At 43.2% G+C, this 15543-nt stretch overlaps 1 protein-coding gene across 1 annotated transcript in view; it reads left to right on the top strand.

The window, feature by feature from the left end:
* Positions 1 to 15543, top strand: part of PCP4 (Purkinje cell protein 4) — a 68602-nt gene that overhangs the window by 30601 nt on the left and 22458 nt on the right. Inside the window, exon 2 of the mRNA XM_010834944.1 lies at positions 2704 to 2755. Coding sequence (XP_010833246.1) covers positions 2704 to 2755 — 52 coding nt within the window. The remainder of the gene's footprint in view (positions 1 to 2703; positions 2756 to 15543) is intronic.

Genomic DNA, 15543 nt, shown 5'->3' with positions numbered 1-15543 from the left:
CAGAGCCTCTGGGTTTGAGCTCAGGCTCCACCACTTCCCAGCTGTGTGACCTTGAGCAAGTTCCTCTGTGCCTGGGGGTACAGTGTGCAGAATGATGCTGATGAGCACCATGGTGGTATCTGCCTGGTTAAGGATGCTGTCATAATTCCCTGAGCCCATAATGCCCAGGACCACTTGGAGCTTGTCTGGCCTTGGCACCCTAAGCTCCAGCTTGACTCAGGCCCCCTCCAGATGCTTGGTTCAGGGGAGTTTCAGCTTCTTCCCTAGGGATAAAACAATCACAAGTGATGACCCTGGAGATCCCTGGAACAGGAACAAGAGCCCTCTTGACTGCTCCCCTCACTGTTCTCAGCCTTGCCTTAAAAATGTTGCCAGGTCTGAAAGAATTCTGAAACAAGATGTTCTGGATGACTAGTTCTTTTTTGTAGGGATCATTTTCTGATGCGAGACACAAGATCCTTATGACATCTATCAGCTTCATTTTGGCTCCATTGAATAAGACCTGACACAAAACTCCTATCTTATAAATTCTTAGAAAATGAACCCCTTTTCTTCCCCAGTGCATGTTTCATTTTGGTTTTCTTCAGGTTTCATAGAGGTGATCTTTTATGCAATGAAGTATTCAGGACATTTGAAAGGTGTCAGTGTTTAAGGCATTTAAAGATAAAGGAGCTGGATGTGCACCTATTTTGCACTTGTATGCCATTGAATTTGCTTTATTCAGCTCTAAAACCCTGTCCTTTTATTCTGTGGAATTTGCCATGTCTTCTGAGTCTTCTATGAACTATGTGGGGAAGGATGGAGAGTTTAAACCTTGGAGCGGTTCAACCCCTAACTGGCTGCTGTGTCACTTTTGATCCTTCACAACGGTGATCAGATTTCCATCCTGTGCAGCTAATTTACCAGCTTTCTGTTTTAAAAAAATGAAACTGAGTAAACACAGGCAAGAATAAAGTGGCATTTTCACTTACAAATCTACTGTATTTAAGAAATGTGTAATTTGGTTTAAATCAAGATGACGATGTGTTACAAGCTGAGTGCTTTAGATAAAGATGCTATGATACAGGGAATGAATGGAAGAAATGTATTGAAGATCAATGGATGTTTGGCCAGTACTGCAACCTTCTTCCATGGGAACACGGGCAGGTCTGGATTCTGAGAAAATGTTTAAAATTAAATAAGAAGAAGGAACCCACATTTATCTAGGCTTTCCTTCCACTTTGTGCCAGAGAAAGGTGGTTTTTCTTCTTGGAATGAAGCAGAGTACTCTCCTGACCTGGGTGGGCATTTGCACTTCTCATTGACTGAGACAGAGTCTGTGTGTACGTGGGGTGTGTGTGTGTGTGTGTGTGTGTGGCATGTGTGTGGCATGTGTGTGGTGGGATTTGTAATAAATGGAAGGCTTGACTTTTCCTTTCTCTTGAGTTATCATCTACACCAGGGAGTAAGTGTACACAGGGATGATTAAATTTGTTCACATCAGTCTCTATCATTCATTTACCATATTTATTTACACTAATCAGAACATGCAAGCAAGATTTTTCCAGATGATCCAGCTTCTATTAATCAAGGGTTGGCCAAGGACCTGGGAATTTCTCATGACAACATTGGACAATAATAGGAACTAATAATTTTTTTTAGTATTGCTTTAGGTTGAAGGCTTGGACTCAAATATAAATTTTAAGTTCATTCTGATCCTTGATGGGAGTCACCTATATCAATTTTCTCCTTGGTCAGTGCCTTGCTTCTCTTTCCAGGATCCCATCAAAGAGTTACATAATGATGACTATTTCTGCAAGGTACTAACCTTGGCATGAAGTCCAGTCTCCAGCCTTGACTGCACCACCAATTAGCTTTGTGAACTTGGACAAATCAGCTCCCTGCCTGGTCTCTTTTTCAGCACCTGAAAGCTAGAGACTTTACAATCACTTTATTTTTCTCAACTTAAAGCATCTTTTCCGATGATGATCAGAAAACTGGACTGACAAAATACTTCTCTCTGCATGGACTAGAACAATTCTGAACAGCATGTTATTTAAAAGTAGTCGCTGGATAAGCTTTGAGGAAACATGCTTATATGCCTGCATATGCAATACATTGCACGTAGCTCCCCAGGCCACATATCCAGAGAATCTTGCCCAAAGATTCAAGACTAACCATAAAACATTCCTTTTGGTCAACCTAGTAAATCGAAAATACACAAGATAGGCATAAACATGGACAGAAGAGTAATCTAATGATAGAAGAGATTCTGGTCATTGTCATGGGACTTTTTAAAATCGATTACCATATATTTGAAGGTGAGACATTGAACATAGTGATTGGAATAAAAATGTGGCAGTGTAATCATGACAAAAGTGATAGCCCTGATCTTGTCGCAGTTGGCACAAACTCTTTGCTGCTTCCCTCGTGTTTCTGTTGGTGCTATGTTCCATCAACAGTCTCCTGTCTGCTATCCCTTGTGACTAGTGAACTGAATTCATAAAGCAGTGGATCTGGTCCAGGGAGGCAGTCTGTGACATTTCAAAACATACTGTCTTGGATTGATCTTTTCTTGGTCTCACAAACATCATGCCCCAACCATCTTGAGCTAAAGTGACATAGAACTTGATATGATGCAAAAAGTATTGGAAACAATGAAAGAGACAAAAATAACCCTGAAAGTGACTGATGACAATTTCTTTTTTTTTTTAATGCCTTTAGCGACAAGGAGCTGGGACAACCAATGGAAAAGACAAGCCATCTGGTGAAAATGGTAAGACCCCATGAATAGTCTAACTACTTACTTATTTCCTGTCTGTAGCTTTGGGCACATAGCAGGTGTGGATCATAACTTTCAGCCAAATTGGCCACTATCTATGCCTGCACTTTGGTGTAGAGTGGATTTTAGCAATTCAAAGTGGGCACCATGGTCTGGTTTAAAAAAAAAAAAACAAAAACTGAGCTAAATGCAGTAGATAAGATCAGTTTCTTTCCCAAAGGAGGACACCCATTCTGGGCAACATGATAATTATGATGCAAATATAGTTCTCTGCTTTCTTCATTAGGGGTGGTGAGAATCACCCGAGTTGTTGTGAGGATAAAATGAGATCAAATGAGAGAAGTGCTTTGAAAACTGTGAAGCACTCAACTTCACAGGAAAGGAGGTTTAAAACTCGCTTCGCTCTCCCTCGTACATAGAGCAAGGTGCTGGTTGGGGGAGGTCCCGGATCAGTGTCACTGCACGGATTCACAGAAGATAAAAGTAATAGCAGAGACCAGAGCATTTATATTTTCCATTCCAGTCTCCACCTCAGCCTTAAATTGTAGGAAGGATCATTAAATTTTATCGTTGACACAGAACGGCAGTGGAGAAGCTGGGATGTGGCCGGGAAAGGGAAGAGCGTGGACTCTGAAGGCGACAGAGCTGGAAAGAAGCCCAGCTCCCCACCTTTAGTGGTTGTAATGGAGGATGACTGGTCACCAGAATAAAAACCCAGTAAGCACCCAGGGTTGGGGTTGTGGTCCTGGTGAGGGTGAGTTCTGGGTGTTCCTGTGTGTGTGCTCAGTCACTCAGTTGTGTCTGACTCTTTGTGACCCCATGGACTATAGCCCACCAGGCTCCTCTGGTGGAGGAATCCATGGGATTCTCCAGGTAAGAATACTGGAGTGAGTTGCCATTCCCTTCTCCAGGGGATCTTCCCTGACCCTGGGTGTTCCAACTTTTTGTTTATTACAAAATGAACTCACCTTTCATGGAAAACTTCTCCTTGCTTCCTGTTGGATGGAATTTAAGCTGATGCTGCTCATCCAGTTGTAGATAATGTCAATCTCAGATCCCGGCTGTAAAGACTTAGGGCCCTGAAAACCACTTAGGAGCCTCCGTTTTGAATCTGAATGGGGCCTGAGCAAGTCTAAAGTCCTAGAATGTTTCTTGGTGGGTCACTCATCTGTGGCTGCTGACTCACTCACCTGTTGTGGGCCTAGAGGGACTGTGTGGTGGTGACCCCTGGGGTGAAAAGTTCACTGTATTAATAAAAAGAGGGACTGGTACCCAAGAATGTCTTGATCAGACCTGGGGACTTAGGGACGGTGGGGGAAGAAATGCGCTCTTTCACAAGCCTTTTCTGATGCCTACGGCTTTTCCCATTTTCTCTGTGTGGGTGCGGGTTGGTGTGTTTATTAGCAAGAAGTTCAGAGAGCAGAGAGGAGCAAAATGAGAGTTGCTCAAACAGAGAAGGACGGACACAGGAGTTTCTTGACTTTCTGGGTTCATAGATTCATGTCCATCTTGTCAATGGAGTTAACATCCATGGAACCTGCCAACCTTGGTATCATGGGATTTAGGGTCAAAAGTCTTCTCAGAGATGCCCTCATGAAGCAGTTCTCAACCTTTTGGCTCTCACAACTTCTATCCATTCTTAAAAATTCTCAAAGACCCCAAAGAACTTCTGATTTGTTGGCTATATCTACTGATTATTCTCTAATATATTAGAAGTTAAAATGGAGAAATTGTTAAAGGGTTTATTTGTTTGTTCATTAAAAACAAAGTGGCAAACCTATGTTAACATAGATAACATTTTAAAAATAAAAAGTAATAATATTTTCCAAGATGGAAAAAAATACTTTTGCAAGACAGTGGAAGAGTTCTGTATTTTTGCACATAGCTGTAATGTCTGGCTGCCAGTCTGTTGTAATATGTGTTGTGTAGCCTCTAGAAAGTTCCACTGTGTACTTATGAGAGGACAAGATTTTAAAAAGCAAATAATACCTTGTTGTTGTTGTCTGGTGGTACTAGTGGTAAAGAACCTGCCTGCCAGGGCTGGAGACACAAGATGTGGGTTCGATCCCTGGGTTGGGAAGATCCCCTGTAGAAGGAAAAGGCAACCCTCTCCAGTTTCCTGCCTGGAGAATCCTATGGACAGAAAAGCCTGGCGGGTTACAGTCCATAGGGTGGCAAAGAGTCAGACACAAACAGAGCGACTTCGCATGCACACATGTCGTTGTTGTTCAGTCCCTCAGTCATGTCTGAATCTTTGTGACCCCGTGGACTGCAGCAGGCCAGCCTTCCCTGTCCTCTACTATCTCTTGGAGTTTGCTCAAATTCATGTTCATTGAGGCAGTGATGCTATTTAACCATCTCATCCTCTGCTGCCCTTTCATTTTACCTTCAATCTTTCCAGCATCAGGGTCTTTTCCAGTAAGTCAGCTGTTCATATCAGGTGGCCAAAGGATTGGAGCTTCAGCATCAGTCCTTCCAATGAATATTCAGGGTTGCTTTCCTTTAGGGTTGACTGGTCTGATCTCCTTTCTGTCCAAGGGACTCTAAAGAGTTTTCTCCAGCACCATAATTTGAAAGTATCAGATAATATAGTACCTTAGTACCATAAAAATAATTTTGATTTTGTGGGCTCCCTTTAAGGAAGGAAGTCCCCTCAGGGTGACCAGTCGGCTCTTTGAGAACTGCTGCTTTAGGTAACTCATGGCTCATGCGGGAGGAGCCTGAAGTCTGGGGTCTGGTAGGGTGGAGGTCAAGGCAGGACTAGGTCCCTTGTGCTCAACAGCTTTGCAGCCTGGCTTTCCCTTGGCATCCACAGGTCCTTCAAAGCAAGTCTATGTGCTCAGTGTTTTGCGCCAGAGGGAGTTATCAGCTGTTACAGAAGACACTGCTTTCTCGTATTATAAAGCATGAAATTCATTTCCAATAAAAATTGGTTCACTGTAGTGAAAAATGCATATGTCTTTTCTGGAAGTCTAAAAGTAAACAGAAAGGAAAAATTCAAGATGCTACAAATAAAGTGTTTCTTTATATAATTCTAAATATTAGAAGCTATTCATTTGATAAAGACTATTTGATGGTTAAAGATTATTTGATAGTTAAAGACTCATGGCTCTGTATACATTCAAATTGTTATTAACATGTTCTATCTTAATTTCAGATATAACTGCTCATGTGTGATATACATACATGGTATTTCATTAAAATTTTTTTAATTAAAATATTAAATTTGGGATAAAGTTTTCTAGAGGTGGTCTAAATATTTTCCTAAAAATCTAAGCTGCCTAATTCCTTATTCTTAAATATGCAATATGAGAAGATCATCTTGGAATTTCTGTTTTAACCTAATATTACATCCCATTGAAATTCAGTTCACTTTATTCTGTCATCATGGGTATCTCAAGAGATCTTTTATCTTAATATATATTTCCTATTAATACAAATGAAGCTGTCTACATGTTTTGAAGAAACAGGGACCCACGAGAGTAGAAATATGAAGCACAGACTATCAAAATGTTATGAGATCAGAATAGTAGTCAATTAATTGTAAAATGAGCATCCCAAAATGTCATTAGTTGACTACATTTGAATATTATACATTTACTTGAGGTCTCCATTTAGCACAAGGCAATGAAGACTTTAAGAGGTTCCCTGGTGGCTCAGTTGATAAAGAATCTGCCTGCAATACAGGAGACTGCCTGCAATGAAGGAGACATGGGTTTGATCCTCAGGTTGGGAAGATCCCCTGGAGAAGGAAATGGCAACTCACTCCTGGATTCTGGCCTGGGAAATCCCTTGGACAGAGGAGCCTGGCAGGCCACAGTCCACGGTGTCACAAGACTTGGACATGACTTAGCAACTAAACCACCACCGCCAATGAAGACTACAGGGCTAAGGGCTTCCCAGGTGGTGCTAATGGTAAAGAATCTGCCTGCCAGTGTGGAAGACATAAGGGACGTGAGTTTGATCCCTGGAATGAAAAGGTCTCTGGGAGCAGGAAATGGCACCCCACTCCAGTAATCTTGCCTGGAAAATTCCATGGGCAGAGGATCCTGGTGGGCTACAGTCCATGGGATGCAAAGAACTGGACATGACTGAACAACTGAGCACAAACACAGACATAATGAAGACTATGGGAGTGAATTCAGGGTGCCTTGAAATTCTAATCTGGATTACAGAAGACACAAGTCAGATACATTAAACTCCAGTGGGATCTAAATTCTTGAGCTCTGCTGAAATACTGTTAAATATTATCTCAAAAGGGTCATTGGCTAGGAATCTGGATTCTTCTAAGATTTATTTTTGTGTCGTTGTTGTTGCCGTGGTATTTATTGATGTGAAATTTAACATATATCCACCCCATACTATACAGAACAACCTTGAACTTGTCCTTATTCTCCAGTACACCAACCTCTGGATACACAACCCAGATGGTCCTCATCTTACCTGCAGTGTGAAGACATTTTTTTCCCCCAGAAATACTAGAGTTGTATTATTTTTTAATTAAAAAAATTAATTCATTAGTATCTTGATAATTCAGAGATTTTTATTCTTTATCTGAACAAAGTGCCTTTGTGATTGAGTAGTTTTGGCTGAGAACTTCATTTGTTTGCACATAGGACTTCTCTATGTGCGTGTGTTAGTTGCTCACTAACACACATGTCTGACACTTCGTGACCCCCATGGATTATAGCCTGCCTGTCTCCATTGGCCATGGGATTTTCCAGGCAAAAATACTGGAGTGGGTAGCCATTTCTTTCTCCAGGGGATCTTCCTGACTCAGGGGTTGAACGTGGGTCTCCTGCATTGCAGGCAGATTCTTTACTGTCTGAGCCACCAGGGAAGCCCATATAATTCTCCACTTCAGTGAAACACCGCTTCAGAGCTCTGGTTACAATTCATCTGCTACATTCAATTCAAACATGACACAATCATCTGAATCAGATTATTCCCCACTAGTCACCAGTTTGTTGTTGTTGTTCAGTCACTCAGTTGTGTCTGATTCTTTGTGACCCCATGAACTGCGGTACACCAGGCTTCCCTGTCCTCTGCTACCTCCCAGAGTTGGCTCAAAATCATGTTCATTGAGTTGGTGATGCCATTCAACCATCTCATCCTCTGCCACCCTCTTCTCCTTTTACATTCAATCTTTCCCAGCGTCAGGGTCTTTTCCAGTGAGTTGAGTGTTTGCATCAGGTGGCCAAGGTATTAGAGCTTCGGCTTCAGGATCAACATCCGTCCTTCCAATGCATATTCAGGGTTGGACACAACCAAAAGGTTTCATTTTGTAAGACAATAATTTGGCTGTGTCTCTTGATTTATATCTTGATGTTCATTGTTCAGGGAGACTGTAAGAGTTAACTTTCTTTATTGATGAAAAAAAGTGGGAAAATACTGGAAGGAGAGTGGCTGCTGGGTGACTTCCAATCTGAAGGAAAGATTTATGAGTAATAAACTTCTGATGGAGCTTACTTTTAGCGCTTGGAGGCTTACCCAAGCTAGATTGAATTTCTAAAACTGGAATGGATTTCTCTTGACTTAGTGAGCTGTGATATATTTGTTTCCAAAAGTCTGCATTTGGAGGTGAAAGGCATGGGGACATACCTGAGTTTGATAAGAGAATCCCCCAGTCCTGGCTGTAGGTAAATACCCAGAAGGAAGATATTTTTCTGAAATACCTGTGGGGCTTACCCCAGTTGTCATCTCTTTGAGATGTGAGTTGTTGTGTTGTGTGTGTGCACAGTCATGTCCGACTCTTTGTGAGACCACGGACTATAGCCCACCAGGCTCCTCTGTCCATGGGATTCTCCAGGCAAGAATACTGGAGTGGGTTGCTATTTCCTTCTCCAGGGGATCTTCCTGAACCTGGGATTGAACTCAGTTTCCTGCATCGGCAGGTGGATTCTTGAGTATCTGAGCAAAAATACAGCACCGTACTTGGATAGGTGCTTCTTCTTTGGAAAAGAGGTCATGGCTTGAGAAGTTTCTAGTAGGTGTGGGATTGTACTAGGAGCATCCAAGATTTAGTTTGCTTTGATGAGATTATAGTTACTAACAACGAATAAGGTCAAAGATGGGTACTCTCCTCTCCTTGTTTTGAATAAAGTTAAAAATCACATTTAAGTTTATCTTGCCTTTGATTTTGAGGGAACAGAGACACACACACTGCAATTTTATTTTTCTGCTATCAAGTATGTGGAGAAACTGATTGAGAAGGCCCTGCATTCATAGACATAGAGACAGATACAGCAGCATTAATTTGAGCCTGATTTTTCAAATAAGAAATAAAATTCAAATATTTATTCCCAAAACACCTTCCATGCTGCCCCCACCCACCCCCTTGGCTCCAGGGCACCCAGCAGATACCCCATTTTTTCTTTTGGTATCTTGTTGACCTTTCCAGGACCACAAATCGACATGGGCAGATTTTGCCTGGGCTACATTTCCTCTCTTTCCTTGGTTTGTGGAAGTGTGTGGGGCAAGGTCTTGTACACAGGATGGGTGATCAGCCTGGAGTAGGGAGAGACAGCTTTGGAACTGGGTACAAAAAGGAGCTGACTGAATGCTCACTACCATGCTTAAGAGAGAAGGTCAGTTCTGGCAGGAGATGCTGCAGGGCTGGTCTGATTCTTTGGTCTGGGAAGGTTGGGCTGGAAGGCAAGAGGAGAAAACGAAATTTCCAGAAAGGCTACGGAGGGATCATGCCTTGTTACTGTCTATGGCAGAGATGTGACTTGGTTCTGCTTCAAATACGGGACGTGATGGTGCCTGAGGCTGGGTGGAGGGTTTTGGATGCTTCAGTAGGCTGCTGTGAGTGGGGGTCTGGAAGCCAGGGCACCATGCAGTTCTCCTCTACTCTGAGGATGTAATACGTCAATTCTGCATGAATCTCAATATGAATTTAGGTGGAAGCTCAGCGTGCAGAGCCTCTAAGCCCTTTGAAACAGGGAAAATGGTAACTTGGAATGCTGAGCTGCCACAGGTCTCAGAGACGTGCTGGTTAAACTGCATCTGGCTATGGGAAAAACATGTCTCTAAGTAATCAATCACTGAGGTATGCAACGATTCCCAGAACAGAAAGTTCTAAATCTGCTTCCTGTTAGAGCAGTAAAACCTGCAGGAAGCCCTGAATTCACCTGGACTGATGCATCGTGCGTGCTGCTCTGAACGCCACAGAGCTCTCAGGGTGAAACATCAAATCACTCTGGTCTCCATCAGGGGTCACTTGGCCCTTTCCTCCTTCTTTTTCTATATTTGAAGTAACCAGAAAAAATTTCAAAACAAGAATGGATGAAATATTGTACTAACATGGCTCTCAAATACTATTCACAGGACGTGCCCTTTGTGTTATAGCTTGGAATGCTCTGAAGCTTCTCTATTCCAGAAGGAAGCTATGGATGGATACACAAGGTTGCTTCTGATATTGATCTAGATGGGGAAAGAATGAAATAGGAATTGCTCAGAAGGCCAGGCCTTTAAACCATCAGGGTATCCACACAGACATGGTCAATGGGTAATACTGTTCAACAAGTGAATTGATTCTTTGCAAAGGTTATTTTAGGGATTAGGGCTGACAGGGAATTTATTACTGCCAATCTCAACTGAGTGACTGATTGATTGATATCCTCCACACCCCCGCTTCAGTTTGAGGCTCATAATAACTTCAGTGTGCTAGTAAATACCGTGGATAAACACGGTGCTTCTAATCCACTGTCTTTGGAGTAAACGTGCTTGAAGCATTGTTAATAGATGTGGCACTTTTTACCTGCTCCTGGTTCAAGTTCTCTATGTCTGTGGGTGTTTGCATAGCCTAAAATGCTCTCATGCACAACCGATTCAGTGGCAGACTTGGGAGGGGAGTTAGGGAGGCTATGTCAGCCCAAGTTCCTTGGGGAGTCAGGAGATAGGCCCCAAGGTTGCATAAATCACAGGAAAGATGGCAGGTCATCTAGCTTGCTGTCCAAACACACCAGCTCGTCCCCATGTTCACGCTGTCCTGGGATCTCTCTTGACCAGGGATCTGGGGTGTAAATGGGCAACTAGGTTGGGCTGTGGTCTGAGTCCATAGCACTGAAGGAGGTTAATAGACTTACATCTTGGCCAAGCTGGAAACCATGGTCTCAACAGCAGTATCATCTCATCGATTTAGTTAACTAGCTTTTGGCATGTATGTGGTCATAGACTATTATAGGGACCGCCTGTTAATTTTCAAAAGTAAAACACTGAAGCAATATTCTAATTTGTGGGCTTATCTGTATTTCCTTCCTCCTTCTCTCCTTGCTTCCTTTCTTTTTTTTTTTTTTTTTGAGATTAAATTTTAGATAGCTTTAGACCAACTGAAGATAGAGTTTTTGTATTGTACAGAGAAGGCCCATGTGTTTTAGTGAAAAAAATGAATTTATAAATTATGCTGAAAGAATTCCCACTGAAGATCTTTTGAAGCCTATGAATTATGAGCTTGTACCAGGAGAGTGATGATCTGTCTATCGTTTGCCCTCATCAGGAGACAAGAATGTTTCTTATTCTGCTTATCAATTATTTGTATGGACCTAATACTTCTCAGGTACTTGAATATGTTTTGCTTTTTTAAGCAGCAGGTGATACATTCATAATTTTATGTATGAAATTAATTTGTACAACTAACAGCTTTTCAGAAGAGAATCCACAACTGCAGCCTGAGCTCCATGATAAGATGTTGAAATTTGTAGGGTTCCTATCAGAGGGGTGCATCTGTGATTACAAAGGAGTTAGAGAAGCTCACAGCTCATGTTCCTTCTTGGGAGTCAGTGTGTTTAGGCAAGAGAGTGGGCTGCGCTGTCTTCAGGCACTGGACTTCCTCTTAGGTGGGACCTGCTCTCCTGTCCAAGCTGTGCAGAACAAGGAGGTCTCCTGTGCCTGTGACGGTCTGCAGGCATCCTCAGAGCAACCACAGACTCACCCAGACCCGCAGGCAGACCTCTCCCTGGTCTCACCTGAAAGCTCTCATCAACGATCCTAGAACGTGGCTTTGGGGAGAGCCCCAGAGGGTTGTTGTGAGTTTCTGTAAAATCCACACAATTGGTTTCTTCCAACATTCTCAATCAGTAATGAGTTAGCATTTCCAATCAATAATAATTAACTGCCAAGATTTGGCTCAATTTACACAATTCAGCCAGGAAACGGTGCTATTTCACTCCAAGTACAGTTTTTATTCTTTCCTAAGTGGGTCCCTCATACTCAGGAAGTGACCACTTTTTATTCACTCTGACAAGCTGAGAACAAATTAGCTCTGAATCCTCTTTAAATTTTTTTAATTGAAATAAAACTAGTGTATAATGTTATGTAAGTTACAGGTGTACAAAATAGCAATTCACATTTTAAAGGTTATACTCCATTTATAGTTATTATAAAATATTGCCTGTATTCCCTGTGCTGTAAAGTATATTCTGTAGCTTATTTATACCTAATAGTTTGTACCCGCTCATCCCCCAGCCCATGTTGCCCCTCCCCCTTCCCTTGCCCCACCAGTAACCACTAGTCTGTTCTCTATATTTGTGAGTCTGCTTCTTTTTTGCCACACATACTAGTTTGTTGTATTTTTTAGATTCTACATATAAGAGATATTATACAGTATTTGTGTTTCTCTTTCTGACTTAACTTCACTTATCATAATGCCTTCTATGTCCATCTGTACGTGCATGAGTGCATGCTCAGTCATGTCTGACTCTTTGCAACCTCATGGACTGTAGCCCACGAGACTCCTTTGTCCATGGAATTTTCCAGTCAAGAATACTGGAGTGAGTTGCCATTTCCTTCTCCGGGGGATCTTCCCTACCCAGGGTTTGAACCTGCATCTCCTGCGTCTCCTGCATTGGTGGGTAGACCCTTTACCACCGCATCACCTGGGAAGCCCTCCCAGTCCATCCATGTTGGTGCAAATGGCAAAATTTCACTCCTTTATATGGCTGAGTAGTATTCCTCTGTGTGTGTGTGTGTGTCTCACATCTTCTTTATCTGGAATCCTGTTTTTAAGAGTGACTTCAGAATGTGATAGTGGATTTTGTTGGCCCTGTGCTAAAACCTCATCTAGCAAACAGGCTGCATCAGTGTGGTTTTGCCTCATTGAGGGCAGGTACCTTCCACTTCAGAGACAGACAGGGGAGCAAAGGTGGTGGGTCACCACACAGCTGAGTTTGTCTCAAGGTTGGCATGATGTCACCCAGCCCAGGCTCTGGAAGACAAGGCCCTACAAGCTCAGCCTTCGCTCTTCTTCAGTTGCTGCCTCCTGACCTCACTTGCTCTCTACCAAGGACCAAGGACAGGGCCAGCTGTATCAGTTGTAGGGTCCAGGGAAAAATTGAGGAACTGGGCTCCTTGGATTTGCCTGGTGTTGCAGTGGATAGGAATTCGACTGCCAATGCAGGGGCATGGGTTTGGTCCCTGGTTCAGGAAGGTTCCATATGCTTCAAAGCAACTAAGCCTGTGAGCCTCACCTACTAAGCCTGTGCTCTAGAGCCCTGGAGCCACAACTACTGAAGTTTGTGTGCCTAGAGCCTGTGCTCTGCAACAAGAGAAGCTCTCACAATAAGGCTTCTCTAGTTGCATTGCAACTAGAGAAAGCCCACGTGTAGCAACGAAGACCCAGCACAGCCAAAAAAGAAAGAAAGAAAACCTGGACTCCTTGTTAAAAATTATTAAGCAGATCATTCAGTCAAGACTGGTCACTTCCCTAGGGTCCCTGCACATTTTGCCTGCCATGAAGCTGGTCTGAATGGTACCACATACAAACTCCTATTTAAAAACAATTCAATATTAAGTTCCCTGACAGTCCAGTGGTTAAGATTCTGCACTTCCACTGCAGAGCTCATGAGTCAGGGAACTAAGATCCCACGTGCCATGCAGTGCACAACCCCCCAAGAAAGTCAATTCATTATGTATTATTCATTTCACAATATCAATACATTTCCACTCCCATCCCCACCCCCAGCACATTCTAAACTGCTACCCTGGTTTAAGCAAGAATATAGATCATTATGAACTTTTTAAGTATGAAAATTTACATCTAAGAACTTTTCCAAGTCAAGGGGTAAAACCTCCCTCTCTTTAAAGTTTTCTTTACTTGTTAATGGCCTTGACACATATTCCTGGATCACTTTGTGTGTTGGTTATGACTTTGTGTGATTCCTGGTTTGGGGTCAGACTTGAAGAGGATGAAAGATTGCTGTAGACTCTCTGGCCTGTGGAGGGAGAGTTCTAAGTCCCTCCTCTTGCTTCAGGGCAGCTGAGGCTCCTCAGGCCAACAGCATGCAGCAGAAGGGGGCCTATGAGTTTCCTGGTTTGGACCTTAGGAAACTGGAAGCCTCTGCTTTTTCCCTCTGGGAATGTTTGCTGTGGGAGAAGCCAGTTACCACTTAAGAGGTTCCAGTAGATAGGAAGGAAATCCAAAAAAGAAGGGATGAATGTACATGTATAGCTGACTCGTTTGTCTGAACGGCAGAAACATCACTTTGCCGACAAAGGTCTGTATAGTCGAAGCTATGGTTTTTCCAGTAGTCATGTACTGATGTGAGAGTTGAACCGTAAGGAAGGTTGAGAGCCAAAGAATGGATGCTTTTGAACTGTGGTACTGGAGAAGACTCTTGAGAGTCCCTTGGACTGCAAGGAAATCAAACCAGTCCATTCTAAAGGAAATCAAACCTGAATATTCATTGGAGGACTGATACTGAAGCTGAAGCTCCAATACTTTGGCCACCTGATGAGAAGAACTGAGTCATTGGAAAAGACCCTGATGCTGGGAAAGATTGAGGGTAGGCGGAGAAGGGGGCAGCAGAGAATGAGATGGTTGGATGGCATCACTGACTCAATGGATATGAGTTTGAGCCAGTTCCAGGAGTTGCTGATGGACAGGGAAGCCTGGCGTGCTGCAGTCCATGGGGTCACAAAGTGTCAGACATGACTGAGTCACTGACCAACAGCAACAAGAAACTAATACAATGTTATAAAAGAACTATGCTCCAATAAAAATTTAAAAAATAAATTAAAAAAGAAGAGCCACTACCTTAAACTGCCATGCTGTAAGGAAGTCCAGCTAGTCCATGGGCAGCAGCCTGGATAGGTGCCCACCCAGTCAGACTCTGCCGGCTCTCCCCTCCCAGATGGCAAGAATGTGGGTGAAGGTTCTTGGGTGACCTCAGCCCAAGACCATCCGGCTGCAGTCTTGTGGGAGGCTCCATCCGAGAGACAAGAAGCTCAGCCAAGCCTGCTAACCTACAGCACTGGGGGTAGAGAACACTCAGTTCTTGGGCTGAAGCTGCTAATTCAGGGTGATCGGTTCTGCAGGAATAGTTATCTGGGACACAGATTATCTTGCTCCTCTTTGCTAACCCCTCGGTTCCGTCTCCTTCTCCCAGTCCACCATTCTTGAAGAACATCCTGGATCACTTTCTATTCTTTGCTGGCTAGAGTAGGATCACATCAGGATGCAGACTTTTGGGTCCTTAACTACAGAAGTGGGATGCTGCAAAGCACTCTGGACCCTAGCCTGATTGTGCTCATTCGTTCATCCATTCATTCAGGAAATATTTGCTGAGCACCTAGTATGTGCTACCCCTGGGATGGGAGGATCCCCTGGAGGAGGGCATGGCAACCCACTCCAGTATTCTTGTCTGGGAAAATCCCATGGACAAAGAAGCCTGGCAGGCTATAGTCCTTGGAGTTGCAAAGAGTCGGACATGACTGAAGCAACTTAGCATGCACACACTCACTATATGCTACATATGGTACTCAGAGCTGGGGATGGGGAACTT

Source organism: Bison bison, unplaced genomic scaffold (genome assembly GCF_000754665.1).
Source record: "Bison bison bison isolate TAMUID 2011002044 unplaced genomic scaffold, Bison_UMD1.0 scf7180017864037, whole genome shotgun sequence".
Lineage (NCBI taxonomy): Eukaryota > Metazoa > Chordata > Mammalia > Artiodactyla > Bovidae > Bison > Bison bison.
Note: the sequence above shows the minus strand (reverse complement) of the source record. Positions and strands in the feature narration are given on the sequence as shown.